Source organism: Acanthochromis polyacanthus, chromosome 10, assembly GCF_021347895.1.
Source record: "Acanthochromis polyacanthus isolate Apoly-LR-REF ecotype Palm Island chromosome 10, KAUST_Apoly_ChrSc, whole genome shotgun sequence".
Lineage (NCBI taxonomy): Eukaryota > Metazoa > Chordata > Actinopteri > Pomacentridae > Acanthochromis > Acanthochromis polyacanthus.
In genome coordinates, this window is record NC_067122.1 from 21,168,094 (window position 1) to 21,189,899 (window position 21,806).

Genomic DNA, 21,806 nt, shown 5'->3' on the forward strand with positions numbered 1-21,806 from the left:
GCAGCTCTTTGCCACTGTGTCTCTTTGTTCATGATTTTGGAACTTAGCTGATAGCAGGCCTGTGTGTTGTTGGTTGTTTGCATGATACACTCGTCACTGGAGGCTGAGTTAAGCTTAAGGGGTTTTGTTAACTACATTTTGTTATGCACAGTTTGCAGTATGGGTAAATGTTTAGGTGTACTGTGTTTTTGGTTGGTGAGTGCAGATAAGGCAGTGCAGGATGTTAATTTTGAGCTTTTTTTCATACAGATTAAATGGGGGGGGATAAAATTCTCATGAGAAATACCTTTTACTTCTCCTTCTAGTGACAAAAAAGCCTTCTTTTGTTTTGTTGCTTTTCTGTATCAATAAAATCGAATTAAATTGTTGATATAAATGGCTTTTTTCAAGTAGCACCGGCAACCCTCTGGTCCTCCTTTAGTGTGGTCTGTGCAGATTTATGTAATCTCTAGAAACTTACTATTGATGAAAACATTTTCAGCTTTGGTGCAAGCATGACCATCTGTTATGTTTTTTTGTTACTTACCTTTCACAACAAGGACCTCTGAGGGTGACCTGTGGTGTTCTGGCACCGGGACGCTGGCGGTGGATCCTTTGGGTCCTGCAGGTTGCGAGGTGGGGCTTGTTCTGCTGCCCAATCAAATTGCGATCTGGCAAGTTTGGAGGCCAACTAACCGCATAATCGTGGTGACTAAACCTAACCAAACAGTGGGGGAAATTTAAAAAAAATATTACTATCAACATATCTTCATTGTCATTGTTTATATAAAACAAAATTGAAAATGCAGTCCTCATCTGTGCAAAAATGCAATGAAAAGTATCTACACATATAAAGTAAGAGTTTAAAAAATGAGCCACACGCTCAGATACATTCCTACATTTAGTTTAGTTTACCATTCCCTTATAATTAAATAAAGAACAAGTAAAAAGAAACTTAAGTTTAAGATTGAAGGTCTCACGTTTCATGCAAACCTGTTGCTGGCTTATGCATCAGTTCTTCCTACACATATGCTGTCCTCTGTTGCTCTTACTTGTTTACCTATCTAGGTGTCTGAGTGTGTTGGCAACCTGACATCTTTCTCAGTCTCTCATCTCTTTTTACATCTTCCCTCCGGTCCAGGATAAACTCTATTCCACCATCTGCCTGCTAATTGGAGCGCGCAGGCTGTCCCCTCCCTGCACCTGTTCCCCCTTCGAGCAGCTCGGTTCCCAGTAACCCCAAGAGAAACTGCCCACTCATTTAGCCACCAGCCAGCACAGCACCTACATTCACTTCACAACAACACAACAACGTTATTGCCACCCATGTCTTTGCTGTACAGGAAGGCTTTTAACAGATGATTTGTGTCTTGTAATATGCAACAGAACAGGGCACTTTGGAGCTTTACCTGTTGCTAAGCGTGTAACTTTGAAGATTATAATCATCCATTCTTCCTTCTATTATCTATATAACACTTAATCCTCCTTAGGGTCATGGGGGACTGGAGCCTATCCCAGATGACTTAGGGAAAAAGTCACCAGTCTGTTACAGGGCTACACATAGAGACAAACAAGCACTCTCACATTCACACCTATGGACAATTTTGTATAACCAATTAACCTCAGCATGTTTTTGGACTGTGTGAGGAAGTCAGAGTACAAGGAGAACATGCAAACTCCACACAGAAAGGCCCGTGTTGGGGTGCAAATCGGGGATCTTCGAGGTGCGAGACGACAGTGCTAACCACTAAGCCGCTGTGCAGCCCATTTCAAGTGATGTCTTCTTTTAAAGTCTATCTTTTATTTTCCCTTAGAGCACATCTCCTGAGGTTTTGCACGCAGAAAAATGCACACAAAAGAAAATCAGAGAGAGCTTCCCGCAGTGTCAGTCTGACACCATGTGATCTGACCTCAGCCATGTTCCCTTTCTTCATGTGTATGTGCTATGCTTAAGTCGGGTGGCCACATGAGCACTGACCCATGTGGCAATAACCAGAGTTGGCTCTCTCAGCCTTACATGTGCATCTGTGCATGTACATGTACAAATATGGATGCAGAAACACGCATACAGCTCATGACTCCTACACATTTGCAAGTCATGGGACTGTATTTAAAGTCTGTCCTTTCTGGCTTTCCATCTCCTCACACATATGAAGGGGGCAATAAATTTACCCGCAGGCCAATCGCAGACATCGTGGAGTTGAAGGACTCACAGTGTTATGTAAGAATATGTGACATGCATGAACATACATAAACAACACGCATAACCATACGCAAACAGATGAACCACGTTTTCCTCCAAGTTTTCCCCCTATTTCAAATGATAATATAGGCACTATCAGTGAAGTGTTATGTTTGCAGGGGGGTGTATTATTGGTGGCACAAGGGGTTAATAGATTCCTCCTCCCTCTTTAACCAATAACCTTTAAGAGTCCCTGGGCCGAATTGACTCGTGGCACCATCACTGATGCTCTCTGACACGGGCCTCGACTGTTATTGCTCATGTGCAATGTAGCAACATATCCAATATGGTTAATCTGGAGTCGCACTCTTCAGCCCATTAGCAGCGTAATGCTCAGCAGCTTAAACCCCCGTGGGCTTCGGTTGGACATCCCTCAGTACACACAAACTTTGCCCAAAAGATAGGAGTAATTCCTAATTTTACTTCAGACTGAATGAAAAACTGGAGAAAGGACGCTATGACCTCAGAGTTAAAATATTCTGTCTAGAGTGCAGCCCTACGACATTATGTGGAGAATTTATACTTGACATTGCTGAAGATAAAACATTGGGTGGTGAAATAAAATCTTTAGAGTTCAAAGAAAAGTGTGACCCCGGCAGAACACTCGGTTTGTAAAAGCAGACATGACATGGGTGGGTAATAGAAGCTATGCTTGCAGACTAAGCTGGCTAATAGTTTGTAACACATAGGCTCTCACTGCAGACAGACAGGAGCCTTAAACAGGCTGGCAAAACTAAAAAAGTCGAGTAAGAACAGCATCAGGCAATGCTAAAAAACAATATCAAGAACATTAAAGAAAATACTACCAAAGAAATCTTTAATAGGACAAGGTGCAGGTGGAATTATTACAAATAATGAATTTGTTTTGCTGCTACAGTTGAAAGCGTGCTTGTATGGAATCTTAAATTTTATATGTAACGTTATTTTCCAACTCCAAAAAGTAAAATATCTGCTGAGATACCTCCAAACAAACACTCAAAACTCAGAAAATTTGGGTATACATGCAGACACATCTTTGAGTATTCTTCTTTTCAAGCTTATGAAAGGATATAACCATAGTGACACAAGTTATATAATAAACAGGATACCTTGTGCTGTAAATTATCATAAAAGGCAAGATAATGAGGTGAAGCTGCACAGACAGGTGATCAGGGGGAGCAGGGACTCTTGATGAGGACATCTAGTGGGCAGGTGAAGCATGGCAAGTCTGAAAAGGTGAACAGATGGAAAATCATACATTGTGTCCCAGTTTAGGACTGGATCCTCTGAAATTCACATTTCTAGAGTGTTTACAGCTCCACAAGGTTAGCTTCTCTTTACTGACTAGGTAACATCGAATATGAGGTAAGTATCTCATAACCCTCTATATATTGACAGTTCCTATATTTTGATTTATTTTATTTCCAGTGGGAGTTTTTCATGATAAAAAAAACAATAAAAAATGCTAATTATATTGCATGTTTAGCCTCAGTAAACACTTCATGTGAGACACTAGCTTGCAGTAAAGTTAGAATGTAGCCACGACCCATCAGGAGCAGTTAGGGGTTTGGTGTTTTGCTCAGGGACACCTCGACATGAGCTCAACAGGACAGGATCAAACCAGGAACCCTCCGGCTACAAGACGGCCACTCTACCCACTGATGGAGATGGAGATAGAGATGATGGTGATGGATGATGTTGTGCAACATAGAAATCTTCAATAATGTTCAGTTGTGTTGAGATCCCGTGACAGTGAAGGTCACAGAATATGATTCACCTCATTTTCATCAAACCATTCAGTGGCTTATCGAGCAATGCTGATGAGGGAATTGTCATCCTGGAAGACATCACTCCATCAGAACAGAAATGACTCATCATATCATGAAGGTGATTATTCAGGACAACTTTGCATAGATCTGCAGTGTCCTTTCTAAGGGAACATGTGCACCCGGAACATGCCTGAAAAATGCAACAACTCAGCCACAAGATTCCTTCACTTTAGGCGTTAAAAGGTCACATTTTCCTTTAATTTGTCACTTGCCTGTATTACTACTCTGTATTTATTATTGTGACATAACTGTCACTGTTTGTAAAAGCTAAAATGTGTTTGAGGTTCCAAAAACTGAGCTTTGTCATGATTTAAATGCAACATGTAAACTTACATAGCATAGCATTATTCAAATTTATGCTGATGAGTCATTTTTCATTAAAAAATAAGTCGAGCAGAACATTATAACACTGAGCTCATTCATAATAAACAGAGGTGAACTGATGATTGCTCTTTCATTTTGAGAAAGATAATCGATTTGAAATAAAGTATCTTCAACAGCTTCCTCCTCCACAAAGGATCTGAATCAGAAAGACTGATGTGCTGTCAAACCAACCTGCAACGAGAGATAACCATGAAACTATATGAAACTTCCTCAATCGTCTATCGCAGGCAACACCTGAAAAGTCCTCCTTAATACTCCTGCAGATTTCCTGAAGTCAATTAATGAGCTGCTGTTTATCGGAAAAATAACCCTGCATAATTTTTAAATACCAGATATCCACTTGAATTGAAGTGGTGGTTATTTCTGAAGATGAATTTCCACTCAGAAAGTGTACCAGGTGCAAGGTGATAAATCTTATAATCTGTACCCTGAAAAATATGAAGTCTTGGTCAGAGTTTAAATTCTAATTAAGGATTGTTACTCCGTGTAATATGGACCATTTCACAGAAATATGGTTGATAACATTTTCTCTTTTCTTGATTCAGAATTCATTGTTTGAAGATTAGTGCTGTTAAATGAAATATTTTCTTTTAGGAAATATTAATGAAGAGGTGAAGCTTGAGATGATTATTAGATAAAGTGGGACATGAAGTGCAGAAACCATTAACTGCATTTCCCTCTGTTCTCATCTAGATATCATCACTCACAATAAATTCCACAACTGACCAAGTCAACACAGCAAAATGGTCATGGAATGTAAACTTTATTTTGTAAAGTGGATGGATGAACAGAGGCATAAGGAAAGACAGATGGAGACAAATAGATGCAGTAGAAAGGGGTCGAATGTCATGAAAATAAACATTCCCCATGTTTGGACTAGTTTGTGTTGTTTTATCTGCGGGACATTAGCCTATTTCCTTGGGGTGCCATCATCTAACGTTTCATTACTCCTGTAGTTTTCCTCTGCCGCTGTTTCGATGCCACAGTGGAATTGTGACAATCTTCATCTTCTATCTCCAGGGGCCACTATCCCATACAGCTGTTCTCTCTTCAGCAGCCGCCTTTAGTTTGCCTCTCGCTTTGAGTTATTGCTTCCTGTTGTCGTTAGGATTCGCGAATTTTACTGCACTGTCTTTGTAGCCACAATCTGAAACTCCGTCTCCTTGGACGCTTGGGAGCGCTGACCGCAAGGCCTAGTGAAAATAGTTCGGAGTCAGGAAATGAGATTAAAGTTATGTCAGAATGGAAAAAAATTCTTCCCCAACACGGCTGGTGTATGGACAGGTTGCAGGCCTGTGAGAACTTTCTATCTCAGGATGGTGGTTGTGGGTGGGTGACCCAAGTAACTTCCTGCCCCTCTGGGAGTGATGGGTGAGGGCAACAACTTGGGTAATTGTTCTGCAATCTTGCCTGTGGGTTAGTTCGGTTAAAATAGCATGCAGCCTCCATGTCAGACTTGACTGTTCATACACAGGATGATTAATGAGCGTATGAAGCAGATACATAACAAGCAAATCTCTGCTGGGGGAGTGTCAGGCCTCATTAGGGCTGCATTCAGCTCACGGTCACGGAGGCTGAGGTCAGGCTGGGACAGAATCCTGCACTCTTCCCACGTCTTCATCCATTTCCTGTCCAGACAGCTTCATCATTCTCTTCATCTTTCACTGTCTTCCATTCAGGTGGAGAACTTGGACAAAGTAAGCTGATTATTGAGTGCAGATGCCGGTCCTTCAAATGAACATAAAGCTTTGTCTCTTCAATCAACGCCAACTTCCTGCTTGTTTGCACTGATGTAGAAATAATATATCTGTTTGATATTACAGATTTTTCATATGTTTGAGGCTTGTTTTTGAGTGATGGGACTATGTATTCTCTTTAACTATATGATTATTGTGGCTATACAGTCGCAACAAAAGTTTAAATACACTCATATAATGGAATTTTCTGTGAAAGATATACATCCTGGTCATGAAAAGCAATAATACAGTTTGGTTCTCTCATATAATTATTATAGGTTTTCGTGGCATGGCCTCTTAACTTCTTATGAATAATTACCAGTAATTACTGATGACCCCACTGGGACAATTTAAACAGGGTACATTTGATTAGACTCAACCACAAACCCTACAGTGGGAAAGTCTGAGGAGCTCAGACAGGTGTGAGTGTCCACACTGTTTGAAGTCACCATGGGCTGAAAGGCTGCTGGGCAAGAGGGAAACCCTGTCTCTGGACTGAAGCTTGCTGCTGAGGACATGGACAAAGAAAAGGCCTTCTGAAGGAAAGCTATGTGGTCAGACGTACTTTAATGGAGCAATTATTTTTTACACACGTGGACAAAATTGTTGGTACCCCTCAGTTAAAGAAGGAAAAACCCACAATTCTCACTGAAATCACTTGAAACTCACAAAAGTAACAATAAATAAAAAATTATTGAAAATTAAATAATCAAAATCAGCCATCACTTTTGAATTGTTGATTAACATAATTATTTAAAAAACAAACTAATGAAATAGGGCTGGACAAAAATGATGGTACCCATAACTTAATATTTTGTTGCACAACCTTTTGAGGCAATCACTGCAATTAAACGATTTCTGTATTTGTCAATGAGCGTTCTGCAGCTGTCAACAGGTATTTTGGCCCACTCCTCATGAGCAAACAGCTCCAGTTGTCTCAGGTTTGATGGGTGTCTTCTCCAAATGGCATGTTTCAGCTCCTTCCACATATGTTCAATGGGATTCAGATCTGGGCTCATAGAAGGCCACTTTAGAATAGTCCAACGCTTTTCTCTCAGCCATTCTTGGGTGTTTTTGGCTGTGTGTTTTGGATCGTTGTCCTGTTGGAAGACCCATGCCCTGCGACTGAGACCAAGCTTTCTGACACTAGGCAGCACATTTCTCTCCAGAATGCCTTGATATTCTTCAGATTTCATCATACCTTGCACACTTTCAAGACACCCTGTGCCAGATGCAGCAAAGCAGCCCCAAAACATTACTGAGCCTCCTCCATGTTTCACCGTAGGGACAGTGTTCTTTTCTTCGTATGCTTGGTTTTTGAGTCTATGAACATAGAGTTGATGTGCCTTACCAAAAAGCTCCAGTTTGCTCTCATCTGTCCAAAGGACATTCTCCCAGAAGCTTTGTGGCTTGTCAACATGCATTTTTGCAAATTCCAGTCTGGCTTTTTTATGAGTTTTTTTCAGCAGTGGTGTCCTCCTTGGTCGTCTCCCATGAAGTCCACTTTGGCTCAAACAACGACGAATGGTGCGATCTGACACTGATGTACCTTGGCCTTGGAGTTCACCTTTAATTTCTTTGGAGGTTGCTCTGGGCTCTTTGGATACAATTCCAACGATCCGTCTCTTCAATTTGTCATCAATTTTCCTCTTGCGGCCACGTCCAGGGAGGTTGGCTACTGTCCCGTGGGTCTTGAACTTCTGAATAATATGAGCCACTGTTGTCACAGGAACTTCAAGCTGTTTAGAGATGGTCTTATAGCCTTTACCTTTAAGATGTTTGTCTATAATTTTTTTTCGGATGTCCTGGGACAATTCTCTCCTTCGCTTTCTGTTGTCCATGTTCAGTGTGGTACACACCTTTTCACCAAACAGCAGGGTGACTACTTGTCTCCCTTTAAATAGGCAGACTGACTGATTATGAGTTTGGAAACACCTGTGATGTCAATTAAATGACACACCTGAGTTAATCATGTCACTCTGGTCAAATAGTTTTCAATCTTTTATAGAGGTACCATCATTTTTGTCCAGGCCTGTTTCATTAGTTTGTTTTTTTAAATAATTATGTTAATCAACAATTCAAAAGTAATGGCTGTTTTTGATTATTTAATTTTCAATAAATTTTTATTTATTGTTACTTTTGTGAGTTTCAAGTGATTTCAGTGAGAATTGTGGGTTTTTCCTTCTTTAACTGAGGGGTACCAACAATTTTGTCCACGTGTGTATTTATTGGCAGAATGGAATTAAAGATGCAAAGTTATGTTTTCATTAGTCCATAATCACCTGTAACTATGAAGTGTTGCGTTTTTGTTAGTTTTGTTAGCTGTTTTCTACATTGACACTGACTGGACAAACCAAACAGCTGCTCATTAGAGGGATTTTCCTATTTCTATGTTGAAGTGGCAGAAAATGTTGGTTCTTTTACACTGTAGGAAACAAAGCATTAATGGAGTTGTTTAGCAATCTGCAACCTCACCATGACATGCTACTGAATTCTACGATCTCGTCCTTTTAATGTGATAGTCCAAAATGAATTTGGTATAACTTGTTTTGTTTTTAATCATTGGAGAAATTAAAGAAAATCCTGCAAAAGATTTAAAGCAACACTAATTTTACCATGCAGTAAAAGGTCACACAAAGAGATCAACCCACAGAAAATGATCATTTTAGCACTATGCAGCCGTTAAATGTTCCTTGACTATTTTCAAATCAACTAGATACTTTTGGTAGTTGTCCACAAGCTCGGGGTTGTAGTTTTGAGCAGTCCTTTTGACAGAATTGGTGCGGTTCAACTAAGTTTGCTGGTTCTGTGACACAGACTTGTTTCTTAATCAGAGTCCATGGGTTCTTGTGGGGTTTAAGTCAAGACTTTGGGGAGCACAGTCTTATTTGGGATCATTGTCTTGTTGAAACATCAAACTGTATCCAAGACCAAATGTTCTAGCTGATAATCGTAGGTTTTCCTGAAAAATATGGAAGCAATCCTTCTTTATTATTACTCCTTGATTATTCCATTTACTTTGTGTAAAGCACCAGTTTCACTGGCAGCAAAATAGCCCCAGTGTATAATAATACCACCACCATGCTTGGCTGTGGCCATGGCGTTCTTGGAGTTTAACGGAAAAAGAAAGAGTTTATCTTCTCTCTTTCAAACATATTTCTGGTTCCTGAGGGCAAATAGCTACACACGTGGACAAAATTGTTGGTACCCCTCAGTTAAAGAAGGAAAAACCCACAATTCTCACTGAAATCACTTGAAACTCACAAAAGTAACAATAAATAAAAATTTATTGAAAATTAAATAATCAAAAACAGCCATTACTTTTGAATTGTTGATTAACATAATTATTTAAAAAAAACAAACTAATGAAACAGGCCTGGACAAAAATGATGGTACCTCTATAAAAGATTGAAAACTATTTGACCAGAGTGACATGATTAACTCAGGTGTGTCATTTAATTGACATCACAGGTGTTTCCAAACTCATAATCAGTCAGTCTGCCTATTTAAAGGGAGACAAGTAGTCACCCTGCTGTTTGGTGAAAAGGTGTGTACCACACTGAACGTGGACAACAGAAAGCGAAGGAGAGAATTGTCCCAGGACATCCGAAAAAAAATTATAGACAAACATCTTAAAGGTAAAGGCTATAAGACCATCTCTAAACAGCTTGAAGTTCCTGTGACAACAGTGGCTCATATTATTCAGAAGTTCAAGACCCACGGGACAGTAGCCAACCTCCCTGGACGTGGCCGCAAGAGGAAAATTGATGACAAATTGAAGAGACGGATCGTTGGAATTGTATCCAAAGAGCCCAGAGCAACCTCCAAAGAAATTAAAGGTGAACTCCAAGGCCAAGGTACATCAGTGTCAGATCGCACCATTCGTCGTTGTTTGAGCCAAAGTGGACTTCATGGGAGACGACCAAGGAGGACACCACTGCTGAAAAAAACTCATAAAAAAGCCAGACTGGAATTTGCAAAAATGCATGTTGACAAGCCACAAAGCTTCTGGGAGAATGTCCTTTGGACAGATGAGAGCAAACTGGAGCTTTTTGGTAAGGCACATCAACTCTATGTTCATAGACTCAAAAACCAAGCATACGAAGAAAAGAACACTGTCCCTACGGTGAAACATGGAGGAGGCTCAGTAATGTTTTGGGGCTGCTTTGCTGCATCTGGCACAGGGTGTCTTGAAAGTGTGCAAGGTACGATGAAATCTGAAGACTATCAAGGCATTCTGGAGAGAAATGTGCTGCCTAGTGTCAGAAAGCTTGGTCTCAGTCGCAGGTCATGGGTCTTCCAACAGGACAACAATCCAAAACACACAGCCAAAAACACCCAAGAATGGCTGAGAGAAAAGCGTTGGACTATTCTAAAGTGGCCTTCTATGAGCCCAGATCTGAATCCCATTGAACATATGTGGAAGGAGCTGAAACATGCCATTTGGAGAAGACACCCATCAAACCTGAGACAACTGGAGCTGTTTGCTCATGAGGAGTGGGCCAAAATACCTGTTGACAGCTGCAGAACGCTCATTGACAAATACAGAAATCGTTTAATTGCAGTGATTGCCTCAAAAGGTTGTGCAACAAAATATTAAGTTATGGGTACCATCATTTTTGTCCAGCCCTATTTCATTAGTTTGTTTTTTAAAATAATTATGTTAATCAACAATTCAAAAGTGATGGCTGATTTTGATTATTTAATTTTCAATAAATTTTTATTTATTGTTACTTTTGTGAGTTTCAAGTGATTTCAGTGAGAATTGTGGGTTTTTCCTTCTTTAACTGAGGGGTACCAACAGTTTTGTCCACGTGTGTACATCCTCCTAAATCTTCCACACAGGTCCTTTAAGCTCCCAAATATCTAATCTGTGTGGTAATTTGATTTGATCCTGCTTCTGGGGACCACAGTATAATCATGCTACCCTCTTCCTCCTCTAGCTTAAATAAGGATATAAAAACTTCCTATCTTTTCGAGGATTAGAAGAACTATTGAGCCGCAGCAGCGAAGTTTCCAGCTGATTGCAACACACATTTCTCAAAAGGATTACTATGTTTGAAATGCTTGACAACAAAAAGAAGATTCTGTCATGAAGACTGAGCACTTCTGACAGAGCTTTTCAGTCTTGTCCAGGCAAACAGCTCCAACCACCACATGAATCTCCTCATAAAAATCTGAATCCTGAGCAAATGCAGCATTTGTGGGCCCCTTCTGCTCTTAATACAGACTTCTGTACAAATAACTGAGCCAACAAGCAAACAGATACAATTAAACTGCTTTGACCACTTCAAATGACATATTATGAGTCACTTCATGCGGTCTGCTTGTCTGACATCCTCTGTGACTTTAAAAGTCAGGGCTGCACAGTGTAATAGTGGTTAGCACTTTTGCCTTGCAGCAAGAAGATCCCTGGTTCAAATCCCAGCCTGGGCATGAGATCTTTCTGCATGGAGTTTGCATGTTCTCCCTGTGAGTTTTCTCCGGGCACTCCGGCTTCCTCCCACAGTCCAAAAATATGCTGAGGTTAATTGATTATTCTAAATTGCCCGTAGGTGTGAATGTGAGTGTGCTTGTTTGTCTGTATATGTAGCCCTGCGACAGACTGGCGACCTCACTGGCGACCCTAGTGAGGATAAAGCGGTGTATAGAGAATGGATGGATGGATGGATAGTTCAAGTCAGTGGGACTAGTGGTTAGCCATGCTGTATAACAATACTGAAAGAATCTGAAGCACTCACAGCAAGTAGTTGTTTTTCCTCTGGCTAATTTTCTTCCTTTGCTCCAGACTTTGTTTTTTTTTTTTTTGCCTTACTTTAGTATAAATTTTTGAAATGACACGATCACTGCAAAGTTCAGCTGAAGTCCTCAGCTTCAGCACAAATACCCTATTTGGAGACAAACTTTTTTCAGACCCCACCATTGGAGTGAGCTAAACACTACAAGCCAGATCATGAAAAATTCAAATCTGCGGCTCAACATACATGTCCTCTCCAGCAGGGTTTCTGGTCCTGAAGAATCCGAAATGAGTACATCTGCATGATTAAAACACCTCCTGCTGCTGAGTGTTACAGCCTCACCCAGGGGTGCACTCGGTTACTTGGAGACCAAAGGCAAAGACAAGCATCAGGACCCTTACATACAGCGTTTATACCCATCCTACCTATTCACCCAAAGTGGGGCAGAGCAGCAGCAATCTGTTGTTGTTTGTTGCGAAGAACGCAAAAGCTGATCTCGCTTTTATCTTGGTCAATCTCCTTACAGTTATGCTCATTATATTTTTTTCTCGTATTCTTCCTCCCTGGGGTCCAAACATAACCAAGCAGATCTTTATTGCTGCTGCAGGTACCAGCACCAGAACTCTTTTAACTTAGATAGTATTCAAAGAAAGCACCACCAGCACTTGGTACTTTTATGGAGAAAAGCTACAAAAATAATATATAAATAGCTGCAATAATCCTTTAAAGCAGACCACCAAAATGACAGTGCTTGAGACTCATGACCGCCACCATCTCTGAAGGTGTTTGAAGCTGCGCTGACACGAATGGGTCGAACCAAATATGAGTATGACAACTAAACAAAAGAAGACAACATCCTAACAGTCATAATGTTATTTTATTGTAATTTAATTTAGGCTAGTTGAACATCAAAGCAACCTTCATGTATAAACTGTCATCCTGAGCAAACATATGGTGTGTAATAGCAGCAGACTCACAAGCTTTCTGCTTTTTTGTAACTCTTATGGATAAAATATACTATTTCTAATTGCAATTAAGTTTCTTACTTACTGCTTTAAATGGCTGAAAGACAAGAAATGATTGTGATTATTCTCTTTAACACTATGAGTCCCCTTCTGTTTAACAGATACATGCTACCCCTGAGGCATATAGTGCATAGGCAGCCTGGATTTCCATTCATTTGTGTAGATGACACCCAATTGTATGTCCTGCTTAAACCTGGTTTTACCAGAGTCTCATACTATGCCCTTCCTTGCAAGAATTCCATGCAACGAAATGAAGCTACCCTCTACCAGCACTAACAATCCCACCTTATGTCTGTGTGTCTTAACAAGTAGAGTTCACAAAGACGCCTGCGGTCCAGGTGTTATTTTTGCCTGTGAGTTGTTTGTAGATGCCCAGGTGACCAACGTGGTGCTGTCTCGCTTTGCCCAACTGAGACAGCTAACCCAGATCAGGTCATTCCTCTGCAGACTTCATCTATGCTTTCATCTCCTCCAGACTTGACTACTGCTATGCATTTAACTCTGGCATCAGCAAGCAAAATATCCATGGGCTGTAGATAATTTAAAATGCTGCCACCAGGTTTTTAACACACACCAAGGGAAGCAAGCATATTACTTCTATCCTATGTGGCCTAGTTACCGATGAGCTTGCTATTAAAGCCTAAATGGTCCGTTTCCTGAGTGGCCCAACTTCTTCTTCTTCTTCTTCTTCTTCCTTCTAATAATAATAATAATAATAACAATAGTTGTTATGTTGTTATTGGGTTGTGTGTTGCATGAAAAGAGATAATCAGTACTCTAATATTACTTCATAATGTTTTTTGTGTGTTCCTGTTGCAGCCTTGGCACACTCTTGTACAATAGTGAGACTTGTCCATGTCCTCTTTTTCGATGTCAGTCGTCTATGACCTGTGATGTCGTATATCACAGGTCATAGGTGTGCCGTTAATGCTGTGCTTACTATACCATAACGTGTGTAATGGGCAAACCCATGGCAGAGTGCTGAAGGTGTGTGTTTTTATAGATAATGGTGGAAATAAATACCAAAAAGAATAGGTCAGATGCACTTCCATCCAGCAGGGCATATTATCATTCCAGTAATATAAGCGTCTGAACAAGGTTTTATAAGGAACACACTAGAGAATACCTAGAATAGCATCTTCCAGCTGAGATTATGAGAGACATGCAGTGCACAAGACCTTCTAGAAAAAGCAAATCAGCTGCACAAATGTTCTGTTTGAGATATTACATATGAAGGGAAATAAAAGAGGGTTTAATCTTCCAGGAAGATTGTGCACCTAATGAAATGCTCCCAGTACAGTGCTAAGGAATTACAGAGACCTCTCTGCTGATTTTAAATAAAACCATATGTATTGTTCTCTATCATCTGCCTTGCTTGGTTATGGAGGCTTTCATCAATGTAAGCTGTGAATGTTTTGTCCTGCATGTAGTGATGAACAGTCAATTATTTCAATGTAAGCCAATTTTTAAAACAAAGATACAGTTATTAAATAGTGAAAACAAAAGACAGCTAAGAAGAGAGATTTTTTTTTCCAGTTTTCTTCATGAAAACCTACTGTTTCAACAATTTTATATTTAATGCAGTACAACAAACAATGAGACAGGTAGAACAAGAGAAGCGATAATTCCATTAATTTAACAATGGAAGTTTCACCTTTCGGGACTAAAAGTTTTCCAGTCATTGATTTTACTTCAGAGTTGCTTCTTTCTTCACAAGAACAAATAAAAGAAAAAACTTGCTTTTGTTTTAAAGTCTCATTGCCACAAAGCCTGATGTAAATATTCAGTCTAGATGAGAAATTTCATTTCAGGCACCTTGTTGGACTGACTTCTCTATTTGTTGTTTGTTCTTTTTTATTTTCTGAGTTTATAGAGAGAAGTCAGGCGGTATTCAGCGTCTTTATTACATACTGCACATCATATGACAAGATTAAAACCAGCAATCTATAGCATTTTCTGAAACTTCTGGGAGCTGAAGCTTTATGCAAACATTATTCAAGCAGTATGGTTTATTTGGGGTTTATTTGTAGTTGTGGATTCTGCGTGCTGCTGCAGCAGGATGGTGTTTATTGGACTGAATCAATATAAATGTTGTGTATGCTAAGCAAATATAAAAACACAAATATAGAATATGAAATTACTTAACAAATTCTCTGGTGAAAAGGCTGCAACCGCTTTCTCTTTTTTTGCATTATAATTGGCCCATTCTGTGACAGCTTCTGCTCCTCAGCATCTACACTTTGTTTGCTAGTAAAAAAGTCGCTTAAAAAAGACATTTTTAATTTGACGTCTGTTTGTCTCCTCTTGCTCGGTCCATCCAGACTTGTGGAGGATACAATACCTGCATACATTTGAAATTGCAGATACAAACACAGAGGTGAGTAATCTGACTGTCATTTGTAATTTAGCGGGACGCTTTTCTGATTTACTTGACACCTGAAGTCAGACATTGGTTGCGTTAAACAGGGTGATATATTAGAATAGCCTGCAGGCGGTGAGGTCAGTCCTGACCCACGCTTCAACGTGACACCAGCTGATTTACACTAATGACAAATAGCGTCTTCTTCTCTAGCTTCCTGGGATTGACGCCAGTTTTGGCCTTGCTCGCCTCCGAGCCTTATCTTGTTAGAGACAATTGAAAAAAGCAATTACCTGCAGATGCTGTGATGTGACAAACAAGGTAAGGTAGCAGAAAACAAGAAGAAACTGCTCTTTTCGTCAGTCTTTTTTTCTAAGTGGCTCCTTTTGTTCAGTGCTGCAGCCCTCTTGAAACATTTATAACAATCTCTTCTTCGACTATTGTGACTGCAAATAATCTTGCCCTAAGCGCTCACCCTAAACAGCTCGAACCATCTTTTTTCCCCTATCAAGAGGCCCGGATCAAGCTATAACTTCAGCGCCCCACACGAGGAAATGCTTTGGCTCTGTCCGGTTGGTCTGTTTATCTCATTAAACCTCTAGGAATAAAGTCTGGGAGGTTAAGGGTCGCTGCAGCTCTGTCTCTCTTCTTGCACTAGTCTCCAACTTTGTTTACAGTCTGGAGTGAATAAAGGATTTAGTTGGTGAAAATGCAGACAAATCAACAGAGCACAAACAACATACGTTTTTTTCCTTTTTTAATTTAATTATCAGAGCATGTACCTGATGAATAATGAAGGACTTTTAAAGATCCCTGTCTTGCCTTGTGAGACGTCACCAAACAAACAAAGCAGATTTTTACATGACATGGTGACAGAAGATGTAACAGGGCTGCGTTTGAGCAGACATGACTGGAGAAATTACACATGAAAGTTAACAGAAAACACTCCAGCTAATTAAAAGCATTGTGCTCCATTTCTTGCTGCAGTGGAGAAGCTGACTGGGAACACAATTGAATTAGGGATGCGTGATTTAACAAGGGAATTGTGTGTCTTGCCGGATACTAATCAGTATGCTATCAGTAAGAAGATTACATGTGAGTTTTCATGTAAATACTTCCACCTCGGGTAATGAAACATGAATTGATGGCTGCATCCTCAGGAGAAATCAGGTTATGTGTGATATGTGAACAGCAACATCTTATTAAGTTACACATAAATAAACATCATTTCCATCCTGCTAAAGATGATGAAGCGACCAAGCTAATTTTATCGCCTCTTGCGAGCGCTACTCTGCCCTGACATTTCATTTGTTTCAAGGGCTTTGTGAATCCCTTTGAGATAAAGTTTTCCTCCTCACACCGGCCCCACTTCTCTCAGACTTTCTAATTGTGTTCATAAATAAAGTGGCGATGCACGTCAAGAGGAAAAGGAAATATGCAACCACCTTCACGTTTATTTCCCTTGATGATATTTTAACAATACCCTCCTGAATATGAGCATTAAAAAAAAACGTTTAATTTTTCTTTTTGAGCACTCCTCAGATGGGGTGATTATCTTTGGCTAGGTGCCAGTGAGCTCTAGGAGTTCTTTGAAGACATTCCTAAGAGGATATAAATAGTGTATTTATCCTCAGCACCCCCATGCAGACAATACACTGATATAGATGTGGTCAGCCTTCTTCTCACCAACCAGTTTTCCCAGAGAAGCCTCTGCGTGCAAGCTCCATGATATATTCACCCTTTTACATACACTTCATACCCCATATTCATCATGAACCGAGTGCAGTTTGAAGCTATATGGAGAACAGTGCTGTGAAGTTCAAATAAAGCCCTGCATCTGACCACTGCACTCCCTTTTCATGTAGTACTTATATCATAAATGACTTCATGCTTTTCCCCATATAGGCTGACGTTTGATCAGATTTGTCCCTTGTGGGAACCCTTTCCACACATTTTAAACTGGCAGCAAGATAATGAAATCCAGATTTATGGCTTCACATGTGATAGCACAGCTTCATCAAGCACACAATTATATCCTGAGAAATGACTCGTAAATATTAAACTCTCTTCTTGTACCTAAGAGACGTCATGCTGCTCCAGCTCTCTGATGCGATAATTCTGCCACAGATGTTATTTAGTAGGATGGAGGGGACAGGACTGTTTGTATTGTTAGAGTATCTTTCCTCCACTGCGTCTAATCCGCTTGGTTTTTATTTTTATCGCCCTGCCAAAAACTTTTAATTTGTCAAATAAATAAAAAAAATGATTTTGGCACTTCAGTGAAAGAGACATTTATGGGACAGCATAACCTAGATTTAAATTCACAACACTGATCCAGGTTTTACAGCAGAGCTGGGATCTCACATTTTAAAAACGGATTCACAAGCTACTGTGATGTATTGAAATGAAATATAGAGATTGATCCAGGGAATTCTGCACACACAGGCCTCAGCTTGGCAATTGTTCTGGTGTGAGGTGGTGAAATGAGGCAGTGGGGGGAGGCTGTGAGATTAGACTCTTACATAAGTTTGCGGGTTCACTGATAAGAAATGGCTGCAAGCCTTGCTGTAGCTTTAAATTCAGCAAATGCAGACATATTCATGTATATGAAGTACCTGTAATATTATGAAACATTCCAGCCATGCTGCATCCTGCACTTCTTTTTCCATGACACATACTCACAGGCGATGCTTCCCTTCATGTTCATCCTCATGTTCATATGTTAAAGATGGTGACTAATCTTCTTTTTATCTCAAAACAAAACACCCACTGTGAACCAGCTGCCAGCAGCGGAATCCAGCTACGTGCATGACTTGAAGTGAAGTATTTCTCTTCTCCTGCTTCCTACAGGACTGATCCAGCACGGATGTCTTATCCAGAGATATGCACTAGTACATCACATATCTCAGATAGAATAAGAAGCCTAAAAGTGACCACATTTGATCAGGTTTGTAACACTGACGGACTAAAATATTTTACTCCACCATATGACTTTTATTCATACACACTGAAATGTTTGCACAACACTGGCTTGTTTGTCAATATCATAATTATTACATCAAAATGAAGGGAAAGCAGACAGTCAGCCAAGAACAATGAGTTATAGTAATAATACAGCTCCTTCCTGGTACTGCTGAGTAACAGGCAAAACAAAAGAGCTGGAACCCCTTCATGTGCGTTTTGAAGTTCTGCATATGATTTTCTTGAAGGCTTTTCTGAAGTCCCTGTTGAAAATAGTGTAAATTATGGGGTTCACAGAACTGTTGCAGTAGCCAATCCAGAAGAAAAGGTTGAAAAGTGTGCCAGGAATGTAGCAGCTGTCTCTGCAGATTGCATGCAGACTGTAGGTAAAGAAGAAGGGGAACCAGCAGAGCACAAACACCCCCATCACCACCGCCAGCACGAAGGTAAAGCGCTTCTCTCGCATCTGGGCCACTTTGGTCTTGTTGGCCGCAGCCAGCTGTTGTCGCACAGCTGGATTCTTCTGCTCCGGGTAGAGCTGTAACGCCCGGGCCGAAGCCCAGGAGAGTCGGCAGTTCTGTGGCGGGCAACAGTCCGATCCCTCCACTTTCCTTCGCTTGGTGAAGCGATGGTGGCGGGTTTTAGTATCCGACTGACAGCAGCTCTCCTCCAGGTCGATGTCATCCAGCTCCCCCTGCCCCTGCTGCTGGCTCCCGGAGCTCTGGCTGCTCGGGCTCTCCATCTCGAAGCGGTCCTTCCTGACAAAACAGGTCTCTGACTGAGAGGGTTGCCTCTCCAGGCCGTTCTTGGCCACAAACACGGTGGAGGAGCGCTGCTTGGCCACTTTATAGATCTTGCAATACACCAGAATCATGATGAGACCCGGAGCGAAGAAGGACACGAGGCAGGATGAGAGGATGTACCAGGTCTCATCGTTCAGCAGGCACTCCCGCTCGTCATGTTTGGTCATGAGGAGAGGAGGGAAGGAGATGATAGCTGATATTATCCACACCACGGCGATCATGGACTTGATGCGCTTTGGTGTCCGCTTCAGGTTGTAGCTCACCGCCTTTGTCACGGACCAATAGCGGTCCAGGCTGATGGCGCACAGGTGCACGATGGATGAGGTGCAGAACAACACATCCAGAGCTAGGTAGAAGGCGCACCAAGTACTCCCAAAGTACCAGTAGCCCATCACCTCATTGACAAGAGAGAAGGGGATGACCAGGGTGGCCACCAGGATGTCCGCACATGCGAGAGACACGAGGAAAAGGTTCTGGGGCGCACGGAGAGCCCGGCTAGTGAGCACCGCTACAATCACCAACACATTGCCCACAATGGTCACAGAAATGATCACAGTGACGACCAGGATGATGAGCGCAGTGGCTACCTCCGTGTGTGGCAAAGCGAACGGTGCGTCGGTGGTGTTCTCATTGTTGGAAACGTTTTCCACCAACAAGTCTAACTGGGTTAAATCCATTCTGACTGCAAATAGTCCTTTCGTATCATCTTTGTTATTTTGCACAGTTCTCCTTCCTAAAACAGCTGGGTGCGCTGCATGGAGAGAGGTTGCGCGTAATGCTCCCGATCTGCGCAAACCTACATGAGACGCGAAGGCTGCAAAAACTGATCCTCTGAAATAGCACAGCCTTCATCACCGGCCATTCAAATAGTTCTAGACACCAAGTCCCGACTGCATCACAAATGTGGGAAGAACAGACTTCACAATCCACAAAGGCTTCACGATGAAAGTCCTCCGATGCCACAGTGCCATGCGTAATGTTGGGTTTTGGAGACGAACGGGAAACACACACTGCGGGTGGAACGACTGTCCACACAGGAGTGAGGTGACATCACTGCAAAGACCAGCCCATCTCCAAAGTTAAAGGAGAGAGAGCGTGTGCGTGTGCGTGTGTGTGTGTGTGTGTGTGTGTGTGTGTGTGTGTGTGTGTGTGTGTGAGAGAGAGAGAGAGAGAGAGAGAGAGAGAGAGAGAGAGAGAGAGATGGAGGAGGAGAGCATTGTTTCTGCTGGATCTCAGACTTCTTTGAAACAGCAAGGGTTTCTCTTTAGGCGAGCCTGTGGGCTTCTTGCGTTTGCCTTGTTGTTTTCTCTCTTTTCATATTCAACGTTTCTCAGCATTTCACGTTCAGCATAGAAACAAGCCAAGTCTTATGTTGCAGAACAAATGTACCTCATTAATTTTCCATTGTAATCATTTAAAATCCTTGTTATTTTCTTGCTAAATATGCCTCCTTATTTTGCAGCTCATCAGTCAAACGTTTGTTTGTATAGTCCAAGCAAATAGGGCTTTATTGACTGATAGACGTCAGTCATTTAGGGTGACATGGCCATTAGAAGTTACTGACATATGAGGGTTATACAGCACAGTTGGAGATTTCTCTGAACTTTACCAGCTCTGCAGGGTGACTAATTAGGAGGACACAGTGTTCCAAGTATAAAGGGCTTTAATTCAATAGTGACGCATCTACACTTGAATTTTGTCAATGATATTTGGATGTACACGACCACCTCTTCTGAGGAGGTCTAGATCTGTATGCAAGCTTCCCTATACTTCCATTATGTGCACCCTGTAAGCTGGAATTGTTCTTTGGTGGCACAGTGGAGGTGACCATAATACCTGTTTCTGAGAGGCTTGCATCTGCTCCCTCTGGAGGTTTAGTTACACAACATGTATAAAGCTGTGTTAGGCAACCAGACATATAGCCAGGGGATATTTTCCAGCATACAAAAGAACCAGTGATACAAAAGATTCAGGCACATGGCCAGTCAGGGGTCACTGTGAAATAAACAAGGAAATTAAAATGGTGATTAGCCGCTGACAGACTGTAGCTCTGCATAGTAGATACACTTGACTAATTTTGGATTTAAAAAAAATCTATAAAGTAAACAGCATCTGTCGAAAGCTTACCGATATGGGATTTGCACTAAAGCTAAAGCTGGATGGCAGCATAAATGTAGTGGATGTGTGTGCACACTCATGTTGATCCGTGAAAGTGAGTTATCTGGAGGCTCAGCTAGAACATACTTCAGTGGCTGCAGGGAGACAAAACACACAGAGTTGCAGTGGATTTGAAAGAAGAAATAGAGGAGGATTCAGACAGCCAATCTTGTTTCCTTTACTCTTCTCTCACTCCACAGGATGAACATAAAAACCTGTAAAGAACATCCACAGGGACTGTCACCATATATCAGTGGTCTGTAGACGTGCCCTTAAGGGTCTGCTTGCTGCATATAACAGAAAAAAACATTGACCTGGGTCACCAGTGTCCTCCAACACAAACAAAGCTTTAACAAGCAGGGAAGCAAAGGTTTTGTTGTGTCTGACTTTGTAACCTGAGGGGGATCCAAGACATTACATACAAATCTAATTATTACAAATGACCAGGTCCTGTTATGTAATTCTGTCATGGAAAATGCAATTACACACATTTCTTTTATTGCTTTTCTGAGCATTAACATTAACAAATCAAATAAATTAAAGAATTTGTTCCAAAGCAGATAATAAAATACCCAAAGCCAAAAAAAAAAAAAAAAAAAAAATCCCTACAGGTG

General features: G+C 41.1%; 1 protein-coding gene and 1 long non-coding RNA gene across 3 annotated transcripts in view; both read right to left on the reverse strand.

The window, feature by feature from the left end:
- The window catches only part of LOC110948098 (uncharacterized), a 94,181-nt gene that overhangs the window by 35,336 nt on the left and 37,039 nt on the right, over positions 1-21,806 (reverse strand). Inside the window, exons 1-2 of one of the 2 annotated variants that reach the window (XR_007944563.1) lie at positions 3,310-3,430; positions 527-697 (exon numbers count right to left, since the gene is read on the reverse strand). This is a non-coding gene — a long non-coding RNA (uncharacterized LOC110948098). Of the gene's footprint in view, positions 1-526; positions 698-3,309; positions 3,431-21,806 lie in introns of those variants that run through there. The other variant, XR_007944562.1, reaches the window with a different exon arrangement.
- Positions 16,012-20,115, reverse strand: adra2db (adrenergic, alpha-2D-, receptor b). The gene has a single exon (XM_022189509.2). The coding sequence runs from the start codon at positions 19,710-19,712 to the stop codon at positions 18,441-18,443; it is 1,272 nt and encodes a 423-aa protein (XP_022045201.1). The 5' UTR covers positions 19,713-20,115; the 3' UTR covers positions 16,012-18,440.

Excerpts from the sequence above, each read along its gene's own strand:
- adra2db (XM_022189509.2), bottom strand. The coding sequence starts at position 19,712 with ATGGATTTAACCCAGTTAGACTTGTTGGTGGAAAACGTTTCCAACAAT.